The following is a 19838-nucleotide window of genomic DNA, read 5'->3' as shown; positions in this document are numbered from 1 at the left end:
ACCAAAAGGACCTACCAGTCCCAAAACTTTTTTTTTTTTTTCTAATGACCTGTAAAAAATATCCTCTTTAAATTGTTTGATAGTGAGGGGGAAAAAAAGATCAATCAAAAGATCAATCAGATCATTTTCTTACCTTTTTTTCACGATCAATATGACAACAAGGAGAAGTAGGATGAATACCAGAATTCCAGCACTTATTCCTGCTATTTTCACCACTCGATCTGTTTGTTTAGCAGGATCGGGAATCACCTCGGGTTCCTCTGTTGCTGCTGCTAAATTAATAAAAAAAAGAAGTTGTTTAAATGTGTAAGCACTAGAGACAAGGAAATAATTTTTGGTGATAATTTTCAAACATGTGTGTGTCTTAATAAAGAGGAAAAATATAGATACAGGCATCATGTGTTTAAACATCTACATATATGTATGTAGACACACCATAAATTAAACAGAACAATAGAATAAGCATAGTTGGAAGGGGACCCACAAGGATCATCTAGTCCAACTCTTGGCCCTGCATGGTACCTTCCCCAAAAGTCACACCATGTCTCTGAGGGTTTTGTACTAACACTTGAGCTCTGTCAGGCTTGGTCCTGTGACCTCTTCCCTGGAGAGCCCATTTCAGGGCTCAACCATCCTCTGGGAGAAGAACCTCTTACTAACACCCAACCTAACCCTCCCCTGACACAGCTTCAGGCCATTCCCTCAGATCCTGTCACTGGGCACTAGACAGAAGAGATCAGTGCCTGCCCCTCTGCTTCACTGCACAAGGAATTGTAACTGTAATGAAGTCTCCCCTTCTCCAGGCTGAACCGACCAAGTGACCTCAGCTGCTCCTCATGCAGCTTCCCCTCAAGGCCAACACTGTCTTTGTTGCCCTCCTTGCAACAGCAAGTATATGTGTATGTATACAGCTGAATAAATGTGTGTGTGTGAGTGTGTATATATATATATATATATATATAGATATATATATATATATATATATATATATATATATACACATATACACGCCTCTGCACAGGCAGAAGTGGATTTCGAAATAAGTTACTGTACTAAAAAGCAGAAGACAAATCAATCTATCAACTTGCCACCATTATTTCATTTAATGTTATTTTTCAACTTACCACCATTATTTCATTTATTGTTATTTTTTTCAGATATTAAATGTGGAATATTTAACACTGAATAGCAAGAAATCATTTATGCACAAATAATAAAACACTTCTTTCCAAGCCACAATGTGAACCCTAAACTGCAGTACTTCTGTCCTCCATGCAGTTTCAGTCCACCTTTGTACATTAATTCACCTTACAGCATCTGGTCTGAGATCTGCATTCTACTGGGAATTTTGATTCTCTAAATAAGGTCATTCACAAAGCCAAGCCTAAAGTCAGCAGTAATTTTATTTCTGTTTATAGGCCCTGAAAGATCCACCACAAACCACTGTTCTACAGAGGGATGAAGCCAGTCCATAACACAGCTGAGTGGGCTGAGGCTACAGGTTACAGCAGAGAGAAAAACAGAATATACATGAAAGTGCACAACCATTCAGTCTGCACCTCTTTGCATAACAGCCTGGTGTAAAAAGGATCAGGAACAGGAGCTTTTCCAGCCTGGTAAAAATATAAAAAGTATAAATAGGTTTCAGCAAGGAGTAAAATCCCTTGAGATGCTTGCTTGTAAAATAGAAAATGGCTTTTCAGCTCTCTAGTTCCTGCTCTCTAAGGCTGTGGCCTTTCCTCTACTCACTGGCATGAATGGGTACATGTGCTTGCTCTCCCTCTGGCCCTTCTCTCACACTCCACCCAGCATGCAGCAGATGCCTCTTGACCTCTCCCCTCACAGCATCCTCATGTGGAATAAGTTACAAGCTGTTGGTATCATCGTACTTATGTCAATACACAGAAAGTGTCCCTTAGTCTGAAACTAGGATGCCTCTCAACAGATCACCAAAAGCAGCAGAACAAAAACCAAGGTGAAATCATATGAGAGCAAGGCTACTGCTCTCCTGAAAATCGACTCCATTCAGAAAGCCAGTGTAGTCATTATCAGGGATAATTGGTATCTAATACTTTCTGGGTTTCTATTTGTTTTCCATGTGGAGGAACCCACAGTACCTTTTGAGGGAAGGATAATGCTATTGTTTAAAATTACTCTTTATTACTTATTACTGTAACCTTCATCTCTGCAGTATCTGAACCTGTACTAACAACTTACCCTCAGAAAAACCTTCTGAGTTAGGAACGTGCTCTCTTCCAGACACCCACATGAGAGCTAGACAGACAGTGAGAGGTCTGGCAGTGCTTTAATCGTAAAAATTAATCATCATCATAAGAATTCATCATTAGAATCATCTCTCTCACCTACAGCTTGAACTCTATCTGCTAAGAAATACTAAATGTTTCCTTCTGTGTGTAAATACATGCCTGCATGCACACTTGCATACATAACCTGTGAGGAATGAATACTATATTTTTTGTTTGTATTATATGTGTTGTTGAGGTGTCAAGGGATAAAAGTAGGGATCAGGCAGGAGATGTGTGCATGCACAGCACACACTAACTGGAATTAATGTTGGATGCACATACGATGTTGTCTAACAGAGGAAATGAGGGGCATGACTTTTGAGGCAGAACTGGAAGATTAAGGTATTCAACATTCTCAATGCCCAAAATGAATCAAGTCCGAGTCCAGTATTAGCTGGGCTGGATGTGACAAATGTGAATGAACATTTGATAAGCAGTAGAGACAAAAGGCCAATCAGTAGAGTCAAAGGACAAATCTAAGATAAATATAAATGGTTTTATATGTCAATGGGGAAAAAAAAAAACGTTTGCTGTATGGAGTACTGAGAAACAGCAAGGACATGGGAAGGGTAAAGAGGAAGTGTGCAGGAATGGGATATTTGCTGTGTCTGGAATTGTACAATGTGAGTGCAGCTGGGCAGCCTTGACCTAGCAAAAGTAAGAACTATTCAATCTGCAAAATAACTGAGGCTGGAGCAAGAGATTTAGTTGTGTGGATGGAGATTTAAGGCCGAGTCTCTGAGAGATTTCAAAATATGAATGATAGGGATTGACCTGTAGATGCACTTCAAAACTTGAAGGCTCAAAAATACATCCAGCAGTCAAGGCTTTGAGCTTACATCAGGACAGTGATATTTTCAAAGGAGTGGTAGTGATGAGGGAGTGAAGGGGAAAGAACGACAGACCTGTTTCACACTTCCCTAGAGAAATACAGGACCCTTAGAACTTGATAGAGCAAGCTGCAATGCATGTGCTTCTCAGAGTCACATTTAAAACTATTGCACGGCCACAGACACAGCTGTTTCATTCAGAAAAGTTACTTTAGAAGAACAAAAGTTACTTTAGAAAAACAACTATCCACGTCTCAGAAAATCTGAAGGGAAGGTTGCCGAGGGTGTTTACGTATTTGGCTAACTTAGGAATAGGTGTTTTATTATATACACTCTAGGAAACAGTGGGTTTGGATCATCAATAACTTCAAAATGAAGCTCTCTGTCAAGTTTTTCGAGCAACAGTGGAAAGCCAGGAGATATCTACTGCTTGACCATTTGTTCTTGTTTCCTTACATTAAGGATTTTGAAGCAAGGGACAGTAACTCATTCCACAAACTTTAAGGCTACTTATGAGATAAAGCTGGTGCCCACTAGAAATGCACCACAGAGTCCTACATTAGTTGAGGAGAATGTCATTGAATAGTCATACACTAACCAAGAGTACAATCAATGGATGAACCTGCTATACCCAAAATGTTAAAATCTACTGGCAAAACAATACTTGTCTTGCTAATATCAACAGAAAAATTGCTTTGAACTAAAATGAAGCCATGATTATTACATGCATATTTCCAGCAACTGATAATATATGCATTCTTTAGACTAAATTCTACATTTGGGGACTATATGAAAGTAATCATAGAAATAAACCACACTGTAATCTATGTGTATTGCATGCAATGATTATTTTGAGGAAGCCATTGAATGTAGCACCGAATAATTTAATGAAACTTATGAATTTGAAAGCATTTCCTATTACTTGTGTTTTAACTTTGATAGCTCAAAGTGTATTGAATAACCATCTTACCCATACATAACCAGAGAGAAAAAGAGAGAAACCTTGTGTCTACATGTTAAACATACACATGTAACTGAATATCTCCTGGCTGCTGACTGCACAAGGATTATAGCAGCAAGTAAACTTCTGCTTACTCAGAGAACTCACTTTCTTTACCCTCCACAAGATAACCAGGATTTAGTTCTCTGACTCTTCTGCAGGCTGAGCTTCTGATTTTGACAAACAAAACAACTCAAGTAACCAAGGATTCACAAGGAACAAATCTTGCCTAACCAATCGAGCGACCTTCTATAATGGAATGACTACATCAGTGGGCAAGGGAAGAGTTACAGATGTCATCTATTTGGACTTTTGTAAGACTTTGACATGGTCCATGACAACATCCTAACACCAAATCTCTAAATTGGAGATTCCAAATAATTGGAATCTCTAAATTCCAATTATTTTGATAATTGGAATTAACGACTGCATATTTCTAAAAAGGGCAAAAAAAGTTGTAAAATTATTTAAGTTAGAAAGACTTTACCGATTTTCGATTCTTATTTTTAGTAATGTAGTCCTGCAATGCTGTCTTATATCTTGAACATCAGACTCCATAAAAAGGTAATTTATTGATCTGAGAAAGAACCTTGCACGGCAATAGAATCACGATCATACAAAAATGGACTCTCTATTTACTAATTCCTTTGGCCAGCCTTACTCTAATAGACCATTAATTAAGTGTTAATTTTTATTATGTCTTTGCCTTGAATATCAATATATGCATTTTTGCATTTTGATCCTGTGCATCTGAGAAAAGATAACGCAACAGTTTTCAATCCATGGAAACTCATCTTCCATAAAATTTTCAAGAAGAGTTTCTGACCTGAAACAGAGCGTTAACTACATTTTCCACCTGTACAAAAATAGCTACCTACACTGAAGATTTATGAACTAGATTGGGAGGTGAACACTGGATTTCAGCCATTTATCTGCTTGCCTTTCTTCTGAACTAATGAACAGCAAGAACAATCTTATCCCACAGTCCCATTCGAAAAGTTCATAAAATAACTTGACCCAGTGATTCTGGCTCTGCACATAGCCAGTGACAGTCACCATATGAGAAGCTGTTCTCCTTGTTTTCATAGATACTAGAGGAGAATATTCAATCAGTCAACTTCCATGATTAATAGCACAAAGTTCAATTGTGAACAGCACTAAATTAGACTGGTATAGCTAACTCTCTCAGGGACAGTAAAATTCCAAACAGGTGAGATAGAGCCCATCTTGTCACAATTTCCCGATGTACTTAATTACTCTAAATTTTTTTAACCAAACACACACACAAAAAATATCCAATATCCACATCTTAAACTGAGCATATGCATATTATTTACACTTAATTTTTGAAGTACACTGTGGCATAAGGAATCCAGTCACGGCATGTATTTCTTTCCTGTTTTTTCCTTCCTTCTGTGGTTCAAGATTTACACAGAGCCTTGCAAAATTGTCAGGGAATTTATGACACTCAGCACAAAATCTATTCACCTATACCTTCCCAAGAAGATAGTGTAGGAACCCAGATAATGATATTCTACTTGCTCATCCAAACACAATTATTCAAGCAGAAAATTCTGGTAGGATTTTGCAGGGTTGTTTGCATGGTACCATGAAGAGAACAGCCAGTCTTCCAAATGACAGCTTTTAAATCAGAGATTTTGAACAACATTTTTATACTTAACCTTCTCACCATACAGTTTGACTCTCTTAACATTCACAGCATTTTATTCTGGGTTTCCTTTGTGTGAGCGAGGGAAGAAACTCAATTTTATGCATGATTAAAGCTGCTATTTTATTACACTGCATTTTCTTTGAATGTTAATTTCTGTTTATGGCAGATCTTTGAATTCTCACAAACTGGTGTTATTGCTGCATAGCTTGATATTCAAAATAGCTGTGCTCGAGATAATCTGTTCTGCACTTTCGTTATGTGACATTCAAAAACTTTTAATTAAATCCAGGAATGACATCTGAATGAGTTCAACAAGGTAACGTCATGATAACATCAAATGAAACTGAAGTTATCTCTGGAGATGTCAGTCTACCACCTGAGAAAAGGGCTTGTTGAAAAACCAGGTGAGATTCTCTGACATTTTTTTTTTAAATTGATCTGCCCTGTGTTTTAATCCTCTGCTCAGAAAGACTGTTCCACCTGCATCAGTCTTGGGTTTTTACTACTTTGCTACAGTGATAATCATCGTGCAATTAAAGAAATTGTTATAAGTCTGAAATTTAATTAATAGATTCAAGTTCAGTGAGAGAAGATCCATAACCACTTTTAGTTTTATCAAGTTTTAAAAAAAGCCTGAACTGATTCTGTTTGCTGAAAACATTTTAGTGTATATTTGCAGGGATGGGGAAAAGGATGTGCAACTTGTCCTAGCAGATTATGCACATCATTCATGAGGTCTTACAGATACCCTCACATGGGTCACTTTGGTCCAGCACTACTGATTGTTCTTTCTCAAGCTGAGAGATGGAGATACATTTAGTGGGAAAGAAATCTCCACAATTCTCCCTTCCCTACAGCTCCTAAGGAATTTCTTTCTTGGACTACTGCTTCTGGGAGATGTAGGCATGCCAGAAATTTATTGGGGTTTAGATCCATTTAAGCTGTTGCTTCTAGGATTCTAAATTACAGACTTTTTAGGGTGGCATTATTAGAAAGAAAAATTGCACATGACTGTGAACAGAAATTGTGATTCTCTGAGCTGTGCTCTGAAGTGTCAGGTTCATCCCTGTCACCATAGTAACCAGGTTCATGACTATCCCAAGGAAGAGAGTTTTAACAGGCTCTGCCAGTGAAAAGGGAGATCCCAGGCACCACCAGCCTCTTCTCTGAACTTGTCCTGAAAGGAGACAGTAGTGAGGTGATGCATAGATAAAATCTGCTGTCTTACATTTGTGTTGCAACATCCTGTACTAAATTTATCCTCATGAGTGTCCCTTGCTTGGGGAAAGGGAGAGGTGTCACCACCTCCAGATGCTGCCAGCTGAGCCTAACAGAAGGAGCCCTCAAGGTTCCAAAGCTTTGTGATAAGTTAAGCCTTCAAATGGACAAAATTATATAAGACTATGTTCTCCACATAAACGTTCATTGCTGCAGAAATTGATATAGACACTGTTTATATGGGGCCCCTTCTGATAGTTAAAGTATAAAACAAAAAACCCAAAAACCAGCTTCAAGCTAACCTCTCTTTAGTCAGATTTGGGAAGGTGTAAGGAGCTGTAGAAGTTAGACACTGGGAGACTCACAGTTGGCTGTGCATACATATATGGTATCAAGTAAACAGGTTACACATCCTGCTTTCAGGTAATGCAGAAAAATAGCCTGAGCTTATGCTACTGGATAGTTTTAAAATTACAAACACGTAGCTTATAAATATTTATATACATTTTAATTAATTAAACAGTCTAGCACAGCATATCTTGTCCTACAATAATGATAATGCTACCTGAAATTCCAGTATAATATGTACATTTATGTATAAAAGACCAGTTCCTGACCAGTGTTGGTAAGCCCTCTCAAATGTTGATAAATGTTGCTTTGATAAGTCATATACAATAAAAAAAAAACCAAAACCCAAACATATCTCTACAACTCTCCAGGACTTTCAGATCACCTAATTGATGGTACTACTTTGGTAGGAAACTGTAAGGATAACAGAATCATGTGAACCATGCCTCTGCTGCTATATTGGTCTGAAATGAAAATTAATGAGGGCTCTGAAATCAGTAATGTCCATGAATTTATGACCAATTAGCAAAGAGTTTACCTTAATAGATTCAGAAGTATCAAGTGTAAAAAAGTGCTGAATCTGTTTGCCTCAGTAGCTGAGAAACCTTGGACATGAGCAAATGAGGAGAGCCAGAGCAGGAACAATGCTGAGGAGACAATGTTCCTGCAACACTCTGCCCTGCTGTCCATGGGTCACATTGAAAGGGAAAGTTAGTGCCATCAATGTGTTTCTACTACATTTGCCACTAAGACATAGTTCTGGAGCCTGCACTTTGCAGGCACTTTGCTATCTTTATAACTATGGCAAGGATAGGATTTGGTTATGGGGAATTAGGATGTTCAGTGAATGTCATAATCCACAGGTTTTACAGCTTTTGAATTGCAGGCTGCTATTCTTTGCCAGAAAACAGCTGTTAGTGCAGAGATAAACCAAGTTAGCTCTAAGGAAGCTGGCTCAGTGATGCAACCATGCCCCCAGGACATAAAAAGCTCTGGGCCAATACAGATGGCAACACTGACAAGGCATTTTACATAGAGGTGTAAACTGAAGTTACACTGTCAGCTTCTAGTTCTAGTTCAGCTGGGACAGGAAACAAGACAAACATGTGGGCTAAGGCTTCTGAAATGGCACCTCTCAAAGCAAAGGGCAAACATGATCAGAGGAATGTGGCCTGTCCCATCTCACAACATCACTGCCCAAGAGAGTGGAGACTCCTCCTGGTCACAGCCTGTGATGAAGTGCAGGTGGCTAAGTTGCCTTTGGAACTTTCAACTCCAAAACACTCAGAACAACTTATGTTGTTGAGTTTTACCTGTGGATAAATTGGAGTCTATTCATCAGTCTACCTGACACCAGAAAATCCATGACACAACCTTTTTTCTCCCCTCCCATTCTGGACTGCCTTAGCTTCAAAACAAATAAATATTTGAAAGGAATCAGGATACCATATTTCAGGGGTCTGGTACTGTGTTTTTTTCAATCTTTGAAGTCCTCTTTTGGGTCACTGTTTCAAAATTGGCAACAACAGTGCAAAGGCTGGAGATTTACCTGAAAAAAATCCTGATCCATGTGTTAACCCTAATAAGGTTTTAGAATCCTATGATCTTCTAAAATATAAACTACTGGACATATTAAATGCTTGTTATATAACATCAGATCTCATACTGTAACAGCTGCACATTTGAAATATTGGAAAAATTCAGAGAAATACCTAATGGTATTTTATTTTTTTTTTTTGAAATCTGGTTAATTGTCTGTGCCTTGCCAAAAAAATTTCAAAATAAGGCTTTCTTGAGCAACTTGATGTGTTTCTTTAAGTAGCCTATATGGAAGGAGAGATCTAAAAATTCAAACAAAATTTTTTCATAGCATGTGTACTAACAGACCTTGAAAAGGGTAGGCAAAAAAGCAAATGTAGAAATACATACCCGGCATGCTGTAAAGTATTGGACTGAAACAATGGAATATAAATAACTATTGGTCTCTGATTTTCTGTAAAGGGGTATTGTCTAAGAATGATCCTCTGATCTACCTCATCAACAAGCCATTTAAAACCTGCTTGTTGGATGGACTGCTACCATTTCTTAAGGTCACCGTGATTATTTCCCTTATAAGCAGAATGAACCTGTTGTTAGACCTGTTACAGCATTTTTTCCTGGGAACATATAAAAGCAGTCAGCCTCTTGCCAATGAGGTCACTTGTTAAGTTAGTGTTTGGCTACATTACAAATCAATCAACTTTCAAGCTTTCAATCAACTCTAAACAAACTGCCTTCAAAAACATGTGTTTCTAAAGATAAAATCTCTCTTGATATTATAAAACTTCAACTGTGCAAGATACTGCACTGAAATTTACCTGGTGTTGACAATGAGTCCTATATGGCTTGTTAGCTCATAATTAATTCTTAAAAGACAATTATTTAAAAAGCAACGTTTGGTAGCAAATATACAAAATGACTCATCTTTCCACCAGATAGCATTTAAGAAGTTTAGCAGAGAAAGTACATTATCACGATCATTATTACCTACATGACATGGTTTATGTGGAAAAATATTACTCTCAAATACCTGAAGTTACGTTTTGCTATATTTATTGGAAATAACATTCTATGAATAACTTCTGCTAATTTAGGCAACTATAAAATTGCAAGTGAGAATTTACTGGTAGTGTAGGAGTTGCAGAGTTAATGCAGAGCTGTGTAATTACACTGAAAGAAGCAAGGACAGCTTAACTCTTCTCCACCAGAAAAGTGCAAACTCTCACAGTGAATGATAGCTCAAAATTCAGAAAATGAGATGAAAAATTTTTCTATATCAAATGCAGTACTAATAGATGGAATCAAAAGGCAGAGGCAATGAAGAACAGAAATAGTCTTTCATTTATTCTTTCCAAAAAACCAGGCCCATACAAATTGAAGCTTCTATAGTACTAAATCTAGCTTTTGGTAGATTAGCCATCAGTTGTTCTTTGCCATTCAGAATGGTGAAAGGTGAGAAAATAAACAGAAACCCTCCAAGAAAACAAGTGGTTAAGTCTTCCTTTGGAAGTAGGTCCCAGTTTTTCCAAACATGCATAGATTAAATTTTATACATAGCAAACATTTATAGTTTATATATAATCTTTAATAGCACCCATCTGTTCTTAATATCCCAGATTATTACTGTTATAACTGCCAGCCTTCAGTATTTTTTTTCCTGTAAAATTTGGTATTTTTTCAAATAGTGAAAAATAGAGTGAAAGAGGAAATATATAAATATATATATATACATATATATATATGTGTGTGTGTGTGTGTGTGTGTGTGTATGTGTGTGTGTGTGTGTGTGTGTGTATGTGTGTATGTATATATACTCTGAAAGAAGAAAATATGCTTTCTTTCACAAGAGTTATGTTCTTCCATTTAGAGAAAATTTTCACCACTTCTTCAGTTCTATAATAGCTTAATAACATGGTGCAGTGTTTGCAGGAGTCCTCTGGGCTGGCTGGGAAGTGCACCTGCCCCAGCAGTGCAACAGCCATGGCAGAGAACCTTTTCCTTCTTTTCCCTTTTAAAACCTTCCCATCTGAAGAGCATCCACTCACAGAAAGTTACATGGGTCAAAACTCTTGAGATTCTCTTGAACTTTTTAGCACAAATAGGTGTCTGAAGCAGCTGGATGGCTGGGAACAAGAGGGAAAGGCAAATATCCTCTTCCAAAGCAGTAGGGGGGGTATCACCCAGCTGCACATCACAGCAGGCTGCAAGTACTATCTCAGCCATTACCCTAATTATGCAGTTGCTCCCAAATCTGCTTATCCAAATACATCTGAAAGGTCTTATGTCAGCACTTTAAGCTCAGCCACCTGATTTTGGACTGAAACATCCAAAGCCGTGGTGCTTATCCGTGCTAGTCTACCAGCTGTGATGTGAGGGCAGCAGCCTTTAGCTGGCTAAAAGCTTTGTCATCTTCTGCTACACCAGCTTTTCCAACTCAAATATGTTACCTAAGCCTTGAACCCTGTGTAAGAAGTCAAGAGCCTGTCCATGGGCTTGTTTACCACATCTGACATCTAGAAATGCAACCAGAATGACTCTGCAACAGCATGCAGCTAATGCAATGACAACTGTATGAAAAACACATCAATAATCACAGCTCTGGCTTGACTGCCATTGATTATTGAGTTCAGATCAGGACTTGTAATGATATTAAAAGCCTTTCATACTGTGTCATTGCCTCTCTGTCTATATATTCCTACATTGTTATTATGTCAAAGAAACTTTCAAGCACAAAGAGGAGATGCCAGTCCTGCAGACTACAGGAAAAAACATGCCTGCAAGAAAAAAAGACTTAAAATGTATTGCCACTTTCTGAACCTTTGAGTCTACTTTTTCACAATTTTTTCCTTTTAATACTGAAGTTTTGTTGCCTTCTAATCTTAAACTCTAATTAATCTCCCTCATCCAAAAAAATAAAGAGATTTTGTATTATTTCCATTACTTAAGAAAACATTCACACAAGACTGTGATGGGGAACCAAGTGTAATAGAGAACTTCCATGACTAAAGATAGATGAACTTTTTATATCTGTTGTCACACTGGTTTCTATAAAGTAAAGGAAAAGCAATTTTTACCTGCACAAAGCACAGCCTATGCTAGAGTACAGTGAGGCTGTAGGAAAGGTAGTAATGGGCTGTGCAGTATGCAAAATTAAAAGGTATCAGTTCGAAAATTACTTTGGTGCCCCCTCGGCTGCTAATGTTCTACACAGGTATAGAGTGTTGGGTTGTTTTTATCCAGGGGATGAAATTTCCTGCTCTGTATTGGATATGCCTTGGGCTGCTGCTTTCTCAGCTAGTTTCTCCAGGAAAATACAATTTTATCAAAGGCAAAACCCCCAAACATATATTTGACAAAAGCTTTAAATTCACTTACAAGTCAAAATAAACAAAGCCAACTATAACATGCAAATATTGTATTATGATTTATGTAATGGATTGTCAGCAAAGAAGATTACTGTTCTGGTATTTATGCTTTAAATCTGGTTTTAGGGTTTTCAGTCAGTTGTGATCTGATTAAAATGTGACTGATTTGGAGGAGAAAATCACCTTAAACTAATGGAGTGCCAAGAACTCTTGCAGATGAGGTGGCAGAAATATCTCTGCTGAGGCCCTGAGCTATGCCTAATAATGACCAAAACCAAATTTGCATCTTAAAATGAAAATGAAGATTGTATTAAACAACTGACATTAAAACAATGTGCTCTAGTGTTGAGCACACAAGCTAAGACACACCAGTACACACCTCATTTACATTGTTCCTTTGGCAAATGTGAATAGCATTTTGAAACACACGGGCCACTCCACACTGTGAGTTCCCATTTATAAGCAGGTATTCCTGGCCATTCAGGCCAAACATGGCCTTTCTTCTTTTCAAGGAAGGGAAAAATGGCTTTATTCACTGACTAACTTGATATGACTTTAATGAATGGTTCACTTCAGCTTCTTATTGCTTAAAACCCCAGCAATGTTATCTATCAGCTTTCTTAGAGACAGATGGACAAAACTGTCAAACTTGGGTTGATGGATTCAGCCTCATATATTCAGACAGCACTAACACAGGAGATGACTTTCAGATTGCTTGAACAGCTCTCATAAATCAGATGAATGGTCACAATTTAACCAGAATGTGAAAAGAAACGTACACCTGGGAAATAAAATAGCCAATGAATGGAATGCCAATATCTGAGAAGACCTTCTCTTGCCTGATTCTGGTGTAATGATAAGTCTAGTAAATACTACATGAAAACATGATGCAATCTGATATGATCATGCCTGTTATCTACCAATACTCAAGCACAAAACTGTTTGCATATTTCAAGCATTTAAGAAACAGAAAGTAGAGAACAATAACGTATTTCTGAAGCAAATATTAAACAACTTGGGACTACATTAAACTTCATAAGAAAACTAAAAGTTCTTTTTTATCACTACAATGCTTCATCAGGACAAAATGCTGTAAAAGAAAAGTAAGAAATGCAAATGAAATCAGTGATTTGTGATTGCAAAATGTTGGTTTAAATTGGACTGGAATTGTATCCCTAGCTGCATGAATCTGAGAGATACATGCCAATGAAAAGAGAAGCAAATCCAAATGTGGATCTCTGTGAGTGAAAGAGGTGGCCTATTTCTTCCCTTCCTTCCAAAGGCACAATCCAGACCTGTTACAGATGTTACTTCACACACTCTAGAAAGTCCATCCCTTGTGCTGGTTAGCAATGGGAACTCCAGGAAAGCAAACAGTGCAAGGAATCATGACTGAAAGGCACTATCAAATCTGCTTGGAGTCATTTACAGATCAACCTTCTTGGGTCAGTGCTAGTAAGCCTTCACCTTTAGCTGGAGCAAGCACATCCCTCCCTCTTTCTTACTGTGCAGATAGAAACAATCAATCAACATCACTGAAATGAGGGAAGTGGTGTTACCTTCTGCTTAACAGAAAATATCAACAGAGATCCTGTCATTTAAGCTTCCCTTGCCTTTGCCCCTGCTTCACAATCAAATAATTACTGTCTCAAAGTACTGCACTGCTTTTACTCTTGGTGTTCCTTTAAAGGATTTTAAAATTTCAGTGTCTGTTTACTTTTCAAAACAATTATTAGTATTGTGAACTAGTGTGAACAGGTTTTTAAACAAAAAACTGTTCCAGTTTACTTCAAATATTTTAAATATTCTTTACATTTAGTTACTCTCTTGAGACCTAGCAAATCAAACATCTCCATATGCATTTGGGAGCAGGACCTCTACAGAAATCAAGGGGGTTATGCCAGGATGGACAAAAAAGGAGTGGTTCAATCACTCCTAATGGAAACTACTAAAAGAAAATCCTTATTTCAAGATTCTGTCTTTTGCTTCATGAATCATAGTGAACAAAGATGCCAATTTAAGAACTATCAGTTTACATAAAAACGATACTTACTGAAACATTTTTCATCAATTAGTTAAATGTATTTGCTCTAAGCTTCCAGCAGAATCATATGCAAAAAAAGTCTTATTTTCAGACATTTTCAGCAAAATGCATTTATGCCCACTAACAGAATGCCTTTTTAAACATTCATAGACAATGCAGGTATTTATTAAATCAGTTTTTTCACCAGAAGATATTTTTTATATAATATCAATTTTCACTCCGTTTATTGAACAAAGCCTCTTTTAAGAAACAGGAAATATTTTACTGAGTAACAATACACTAAATTTCATTCTCACTCAGCTCATTGACTTAACAATATTCACTTAGTGAATGCGAGTTCTAAACAAGTTGCATCATATTGAACCATCTTACACTAATCTTGACTTTTGGCAAGGATATAAAGTATCATTAATATTCAAGAACTTTTAATTACAAATGCTGATTGGAAACCCAGTGACAACAACAGCCAAATCAAACACTTTTTTTTTTTTTTTAAGGCAAATAATTCTTATCCTATAACTCCAGAATAAATAGATCTCTATGCCGGCATGTATTTCCCCATTAGACCTAAATATCCTTCTCCCATAGCATTTCCACTATGCCTGTGCTGCTGCAAGTGGGTAATACCTCTAAGGAACTCCTGCTAAGAGTTTTGCAGAGATGTTTTTCACATGCTTGGCTCATCAAACACTCTAGTAACAGATTATGCCATCTTGGATTTCATTTCTGCCTTCAACGCTGGATCAGGGAAGATTACAGCTGAGATTAGGCTGAGTTAGGTTCAGAGCTGGGTTATCCCTTCCTCTTCCAACAGAGCTCCTTGTACTTCCAGACATAATTAAATGAACAGAAATGGTCTGAGAATAATTTCTAAGGATAAAGAAGTCTTTTCACCTTAGCTAATACATTAAAAATTTCAAGAGGGATGTAAGCAAAACAGTAAGAAAGTAGTAAATAGAGACTTTTCAGGGAGGAGGAACTCAAGGAATTTGGGGGAAATGCAAGTGTGGAGTGGCACGCTCTGGGAATTATAATTTTTCTCCTTTTTCCCACAAAGGCTCTGTTCTTAAATTCCAGTTAGTTTCAGACAGGGAAAAATAAGCAGTTCCTTCCCTGTGCCCCCTGGTATATTTTTTCCAAACATAGAGCTAATGAAGAATTTCATTAATATGAGACTTCAGAACAACAAATTTGAATCATCACTGTAAACCTACAAAAGGGAAGAAATTTTACAGAAAATTCCTCCATTTTCAATGAAAATATAATATGCTGAAAAGCAGGACCATAAAGTCTAAGCATTGTTAAGGAATCTGTCTGGCTGAGGATGGAGTAAGGATAAGTCTGACTGAGGTGGAGTAAACCTTCCTCACTAGAGTTGTTAGGGTGCTATGCTTTCAATTAGTGACTAAACAGTGCTGATAACATTGTTTAAGCTATTGTTGAGCAGTGCTTGCACAGCATCGAGGCTTCCTCATTCCTCACACTGCTCTAAGGGGTATCCCATGTCATGTGATATCATGCTCAAATAAAAACTACAAATTCCATTTTTTCAAAGGTTGGAGACAGTCTGGGTAGGGGACTGGGTGTGGGAGGTAGTGAGTGACTGCCTTTTTATCCTTTTTAAAATAAAAATTTAATCCTTTCTTCATTTACTAAACTATTCTTATCTCACAGGTTTTCTTATTTCCCATTCTGCTGGTGAGCACAGAAGCTGAGTGGGTGCTTAAATGCTGGTTGGGGTCAATTCTCTACCCTCCAAAAAGTACACAGAAAGGAAAAAAAAAGAGCAACAATGAAAATTGTTCAAAACCTTAAAAAACACCCCAACTCACAGAAGAAATCCAAAAGCTACTTATACAATTGTCCATTTCTATTCAGGTTGGTTGTCTAAAAACAAATAAGCCATTTCTTTTATTCAATTAGGAAGACATATTTATAATATTCTATTCAGTTAGTTACTACGCTGTAATTGGCATTGCATCTCTCCTTCTAGCTGAACCTTCAAAAGTCCTTTCAGGTATTAATCTGAGACAGAGCAATCCTATTTAACAGCTGAAAATGTGGAAACAGAAAATAAACAAGCCTGGGGGTAAAAAGGATCTCGCACTTGAGCTGTAAGTGTTTTCAGATAAAGGTAATGTTTGGCATAACTCTTACTTTCCTCAGTGTCTCTTTTCCCCTTCCTCATTCTGCTGCTTTTATAACAAGGTAAGATAAGGTCATAGCACGTTTAGCAACCTTAATCAAAAAGCAGCCTATACTAACTGGCCCTTTTTCACACTTTAATTTTTTTTGCTGTACCTCTCTTCCCACCCCCTCATTTTTTTTTCACACAGTATTTAAGGCAGTTAAAGATTAAAAGATTTGAATGTCAGACTTGAAAGGTGAAATACTCCAGTTTGCTACAATTTTTTCTTCTCTATAGCAAGTGAAGATGAATGAAAAGGGAATAAATGACACAGTAGTCCTTTCATACCCCCCTTCTTCTTTCAAGAACATTCCTTTTCATTTCCCTCACTTCCAATTCAACCCATTCACAAAGGATTAGCATAACACATCTTTTTATGCTTGTAAGGGTTACAGCTGTAATCGCCTCACCTCATCCCTTTACTTAGAAATCCTGTCTCCAGAGGAGTAATTCGATTACTCACAACAATCCAACTTTTGCCTAACCAAATAGGAATTCATTATAATGCTGTGCTGCTTCATCAGTTTACTATGAGTGGATGGGAAAAAAAATATAGCAAAATGAATAGCTGGTGTGAAAAGAAGAAAGCAATTGTCGGCTAACAAAAGGCTACCAACAAAAGGTAGGACGACAAGCAGAAATTTTAAGTCCCATGGGCAGGGTAGCCTCCAAACTACTAATGACCTGTAGCTTTTAGAAGTCTTGGGTTTCAAAAAGGTATGAAAACTTTGTAAATTGATGAGAACACCTGAGTGCTTCAATTTGACTAGTCTTTAGCAGGTACTCGGCAAGAGTGTGTAAAAACCTGAGGCAGAGTTTCTCCACCTGCTGAAGAATCACCATCATCCTCTGTTGGTGAAAAACATATTCATGCTAGTCCTTACAATGGCTTTTCTTGTGCTTTTCTTCTAAGATTCAAAAATGTGCATGAAGTAATCTTGGCTGCATACTGCTTCAAAGTAAAACTAGCACTATCCTTAGCAACTGACAGTGGATAAGGATAAAAGAAAATATAATAATGAGGACAACTGGCATCTCCAAATGACTTCCAGTTGTCCATATGCCCACAAGCACAAGTCTAAGAAAAGCTCATGCTGATTGTGGCACAGAAGGGCAGCACTTGGGGCAGAAGCACAGATGCCAGGATCATGCCTTCTACTTAAAAGTAGAACATTTTATTTTATTTTGTATTGTTTCTGTAGAATGATTTAAAATGCCCAGATATAATGAGGTAAATTCTCAAGGGCAACATTTGTTTTGCCAAAGGTTTAGGAGCATTAGGATACATCTGACAAATCTTTAGCTGTTAGGCTGGCTTAGGTTGGTTTTCAGCTTTTGGAGCCCAAAACTATCTTCTTGACTTTTATTTTTACAAATTCCTAAGAATTTCAACACAACATATGGGCAGCACTAAGGGCATTAAGGATTTATAAATTCACATCATCATTATAAAAACATACAAAGTCTGAAATATACTTGGGGTTAAATGGAATACATGTATTACTCATGGTCAAATTAAATATTGATATGTTCCCGTCTGCATTAAAAAGAACAAAAGAAAAAAATGGTTTTACAGTAGCCATATGAAGAAAATATTCCAGACACAAAGAAAATTCACTGCATTTACTTTAGCCTGATTTCTTTTTAAGCTGGAATTTCTTTTTTACTTGAAGTTGCTGCTCTTTTACATTCTTCTAGGCAGTTAACCTTTATTGCAATGTGTGTGTACTTTACAGTGACTGGAAATCAATAATAATTCTGATACCAAGCCCTTTTTGTCTTGAAAAACTTAAAATATCCCTAAGACAGCATATTTCTTCAATTCTACTCATGGGAATTTATTAATAATTACATTGTTAGATGTGAGTGGAGAAATTGAGTATGTGAAATAAAAGCCAAACTTTAAAATGAAAAAAAGTCCTCAGAGCATAGGAAAAACTGTCAGTTATTGTTATTGTGCAAATTTTTGTTCAACATATACACAACTGCAATAACCATGTTCACTCTACACAGGCAAAGTATCTGTATTCTTTCTCTTTATTCCATGGTTAAAAATCAGAGAAAAGCAATTCCCCAACAAAGACCTCTTGCTCTGATCCTAATAAGACTTCCAGTTCCAAGAGAGAAATCTACAGCTGCTCAGAGAGATGGGGCAAGATCCAGCATCCAGCCTTGAATCGATAAGACACCTCAAAAAGTACAGCAAATTGTTCAGAACACACATTTTGTTTTGCCTCCTGACACTTTTTATTCACCATGGTTTATTTGCTGAAACTGAATTTACAATACTAATTTTCATTTGAGTATGTAATTTAAGAAATGAAGAATCCTGTCTGCAGAAAAGCAGCTCTGATACACTGTGCAGAGAGCTCAGGCATGGTTAGGCAATGCTGTATATCCCAATGGAAACTAGACCTTTCTCTTCAATAGAGAACTCCCACCAGAAAAGCTGAAATACCTTACATTAAGCTGGCCAGTAATAATAATAATAAAATGGAAGAGAGAGTGGAAAGGCCTCAGCAGAAATATGAAACCATGCATTATTGCAAATGACCTACCCCAAATCAGAAAAACACCATCCAAGTTGCTTAACCAAGATAAAAATATATTGTGGGACTGTAAGTATCACAAGGCAGCCATCATGCTTACAGATAGAGGAGTGGATTGTGTTCATTAGGGTGATATTTTTTTCTCTTTGCTGTAAAACAGCTAGTTAGACACTTAATAAGGAGTCAAAAATTACAAGTTCACAAAAGAAATGGGACACAAACACCAGCAGAGTACAAAAATAATTGAGAGTATCTCATCTCATAAAAAAATGAATTTAAAACACAATTGCCAGTTTCAAAGCTGACCAAAGAAATGTATATTATATCTGTATTTAGCTTCCACTTTAGGGATGTTTTATTTATGCTTCTGTCTCAAAAACTTATACCACAGTATAAATTGGTTCCAACTACCTTAGGTAGTTACGTCTTGAGAAGGAAGAGAAAAGGATGAAAGACTTACAGTCAGCTTATTCTGCATGATTGTATTTCCCCTTTAGCCTAACAAATGTTAAGACAATTTGTTGCTAATCCTACATTTCTTCTTATCTCCAGCTATGGCAATGACAAAATTTGGCTCGATTAAATATTTCAGCATTGAGTAGGACTCAAGAACCTTCCATACATGGTTGAATGGAGAATGCTGATATGTTTTGCTTTGACAAGAAGTTCAAGCAAGCAAGTCAAATGTGGAAGGAGTTGTATTTGAAGAAACTTTGCCATTAGATAAAAAGCAGCTGTCACTTGATCTTAAGAGTTTTGAGAAACCAGTCAAATGTGTT

At 37.1% G+C, this 19838-nt stretch overlaps 1 protein-coding gene across 1 annotated transcript in view; it reads right to left on the bottom strand.

Moving 5' to 3' along the window:
• The window catches only part of PTPRK (protein tyrosine phosphatase receptor type K), a 352054-nt gene that overhangs the window by 11605 nt on the left and 320611 nt on the right, over positions 1–19838 (bottom strand). The window contains exon 14 of the mRNA XM_050972314.1: positions 134–272. Within this exon, the coding sequence (XP_050828271.1) occupies positions 134–272 (139 nt within the window). The remainder of the gene's footprint in view (positions 1–133; positions 273–19838) is intronic.

The sequence above is a fragment of the Serinus canaria genome, chromosome 3, assembly GCF_022539315.1.
Source record: "Serinus canaria isolate serCan28SL12 chromosome 3, serCan2020, whole genome shotgun sequence".
NCBI classification, from domain to species: Eukaryota; Metazoa; Chordata; class Aves; order Passeriformes; family Fringillidae; genus Serinus; species Serinus canaria.
Note: the sequence above shows the minus strand (reverse complement) of the source record. Positions and strands in the feature narration are given on the sequence as shown.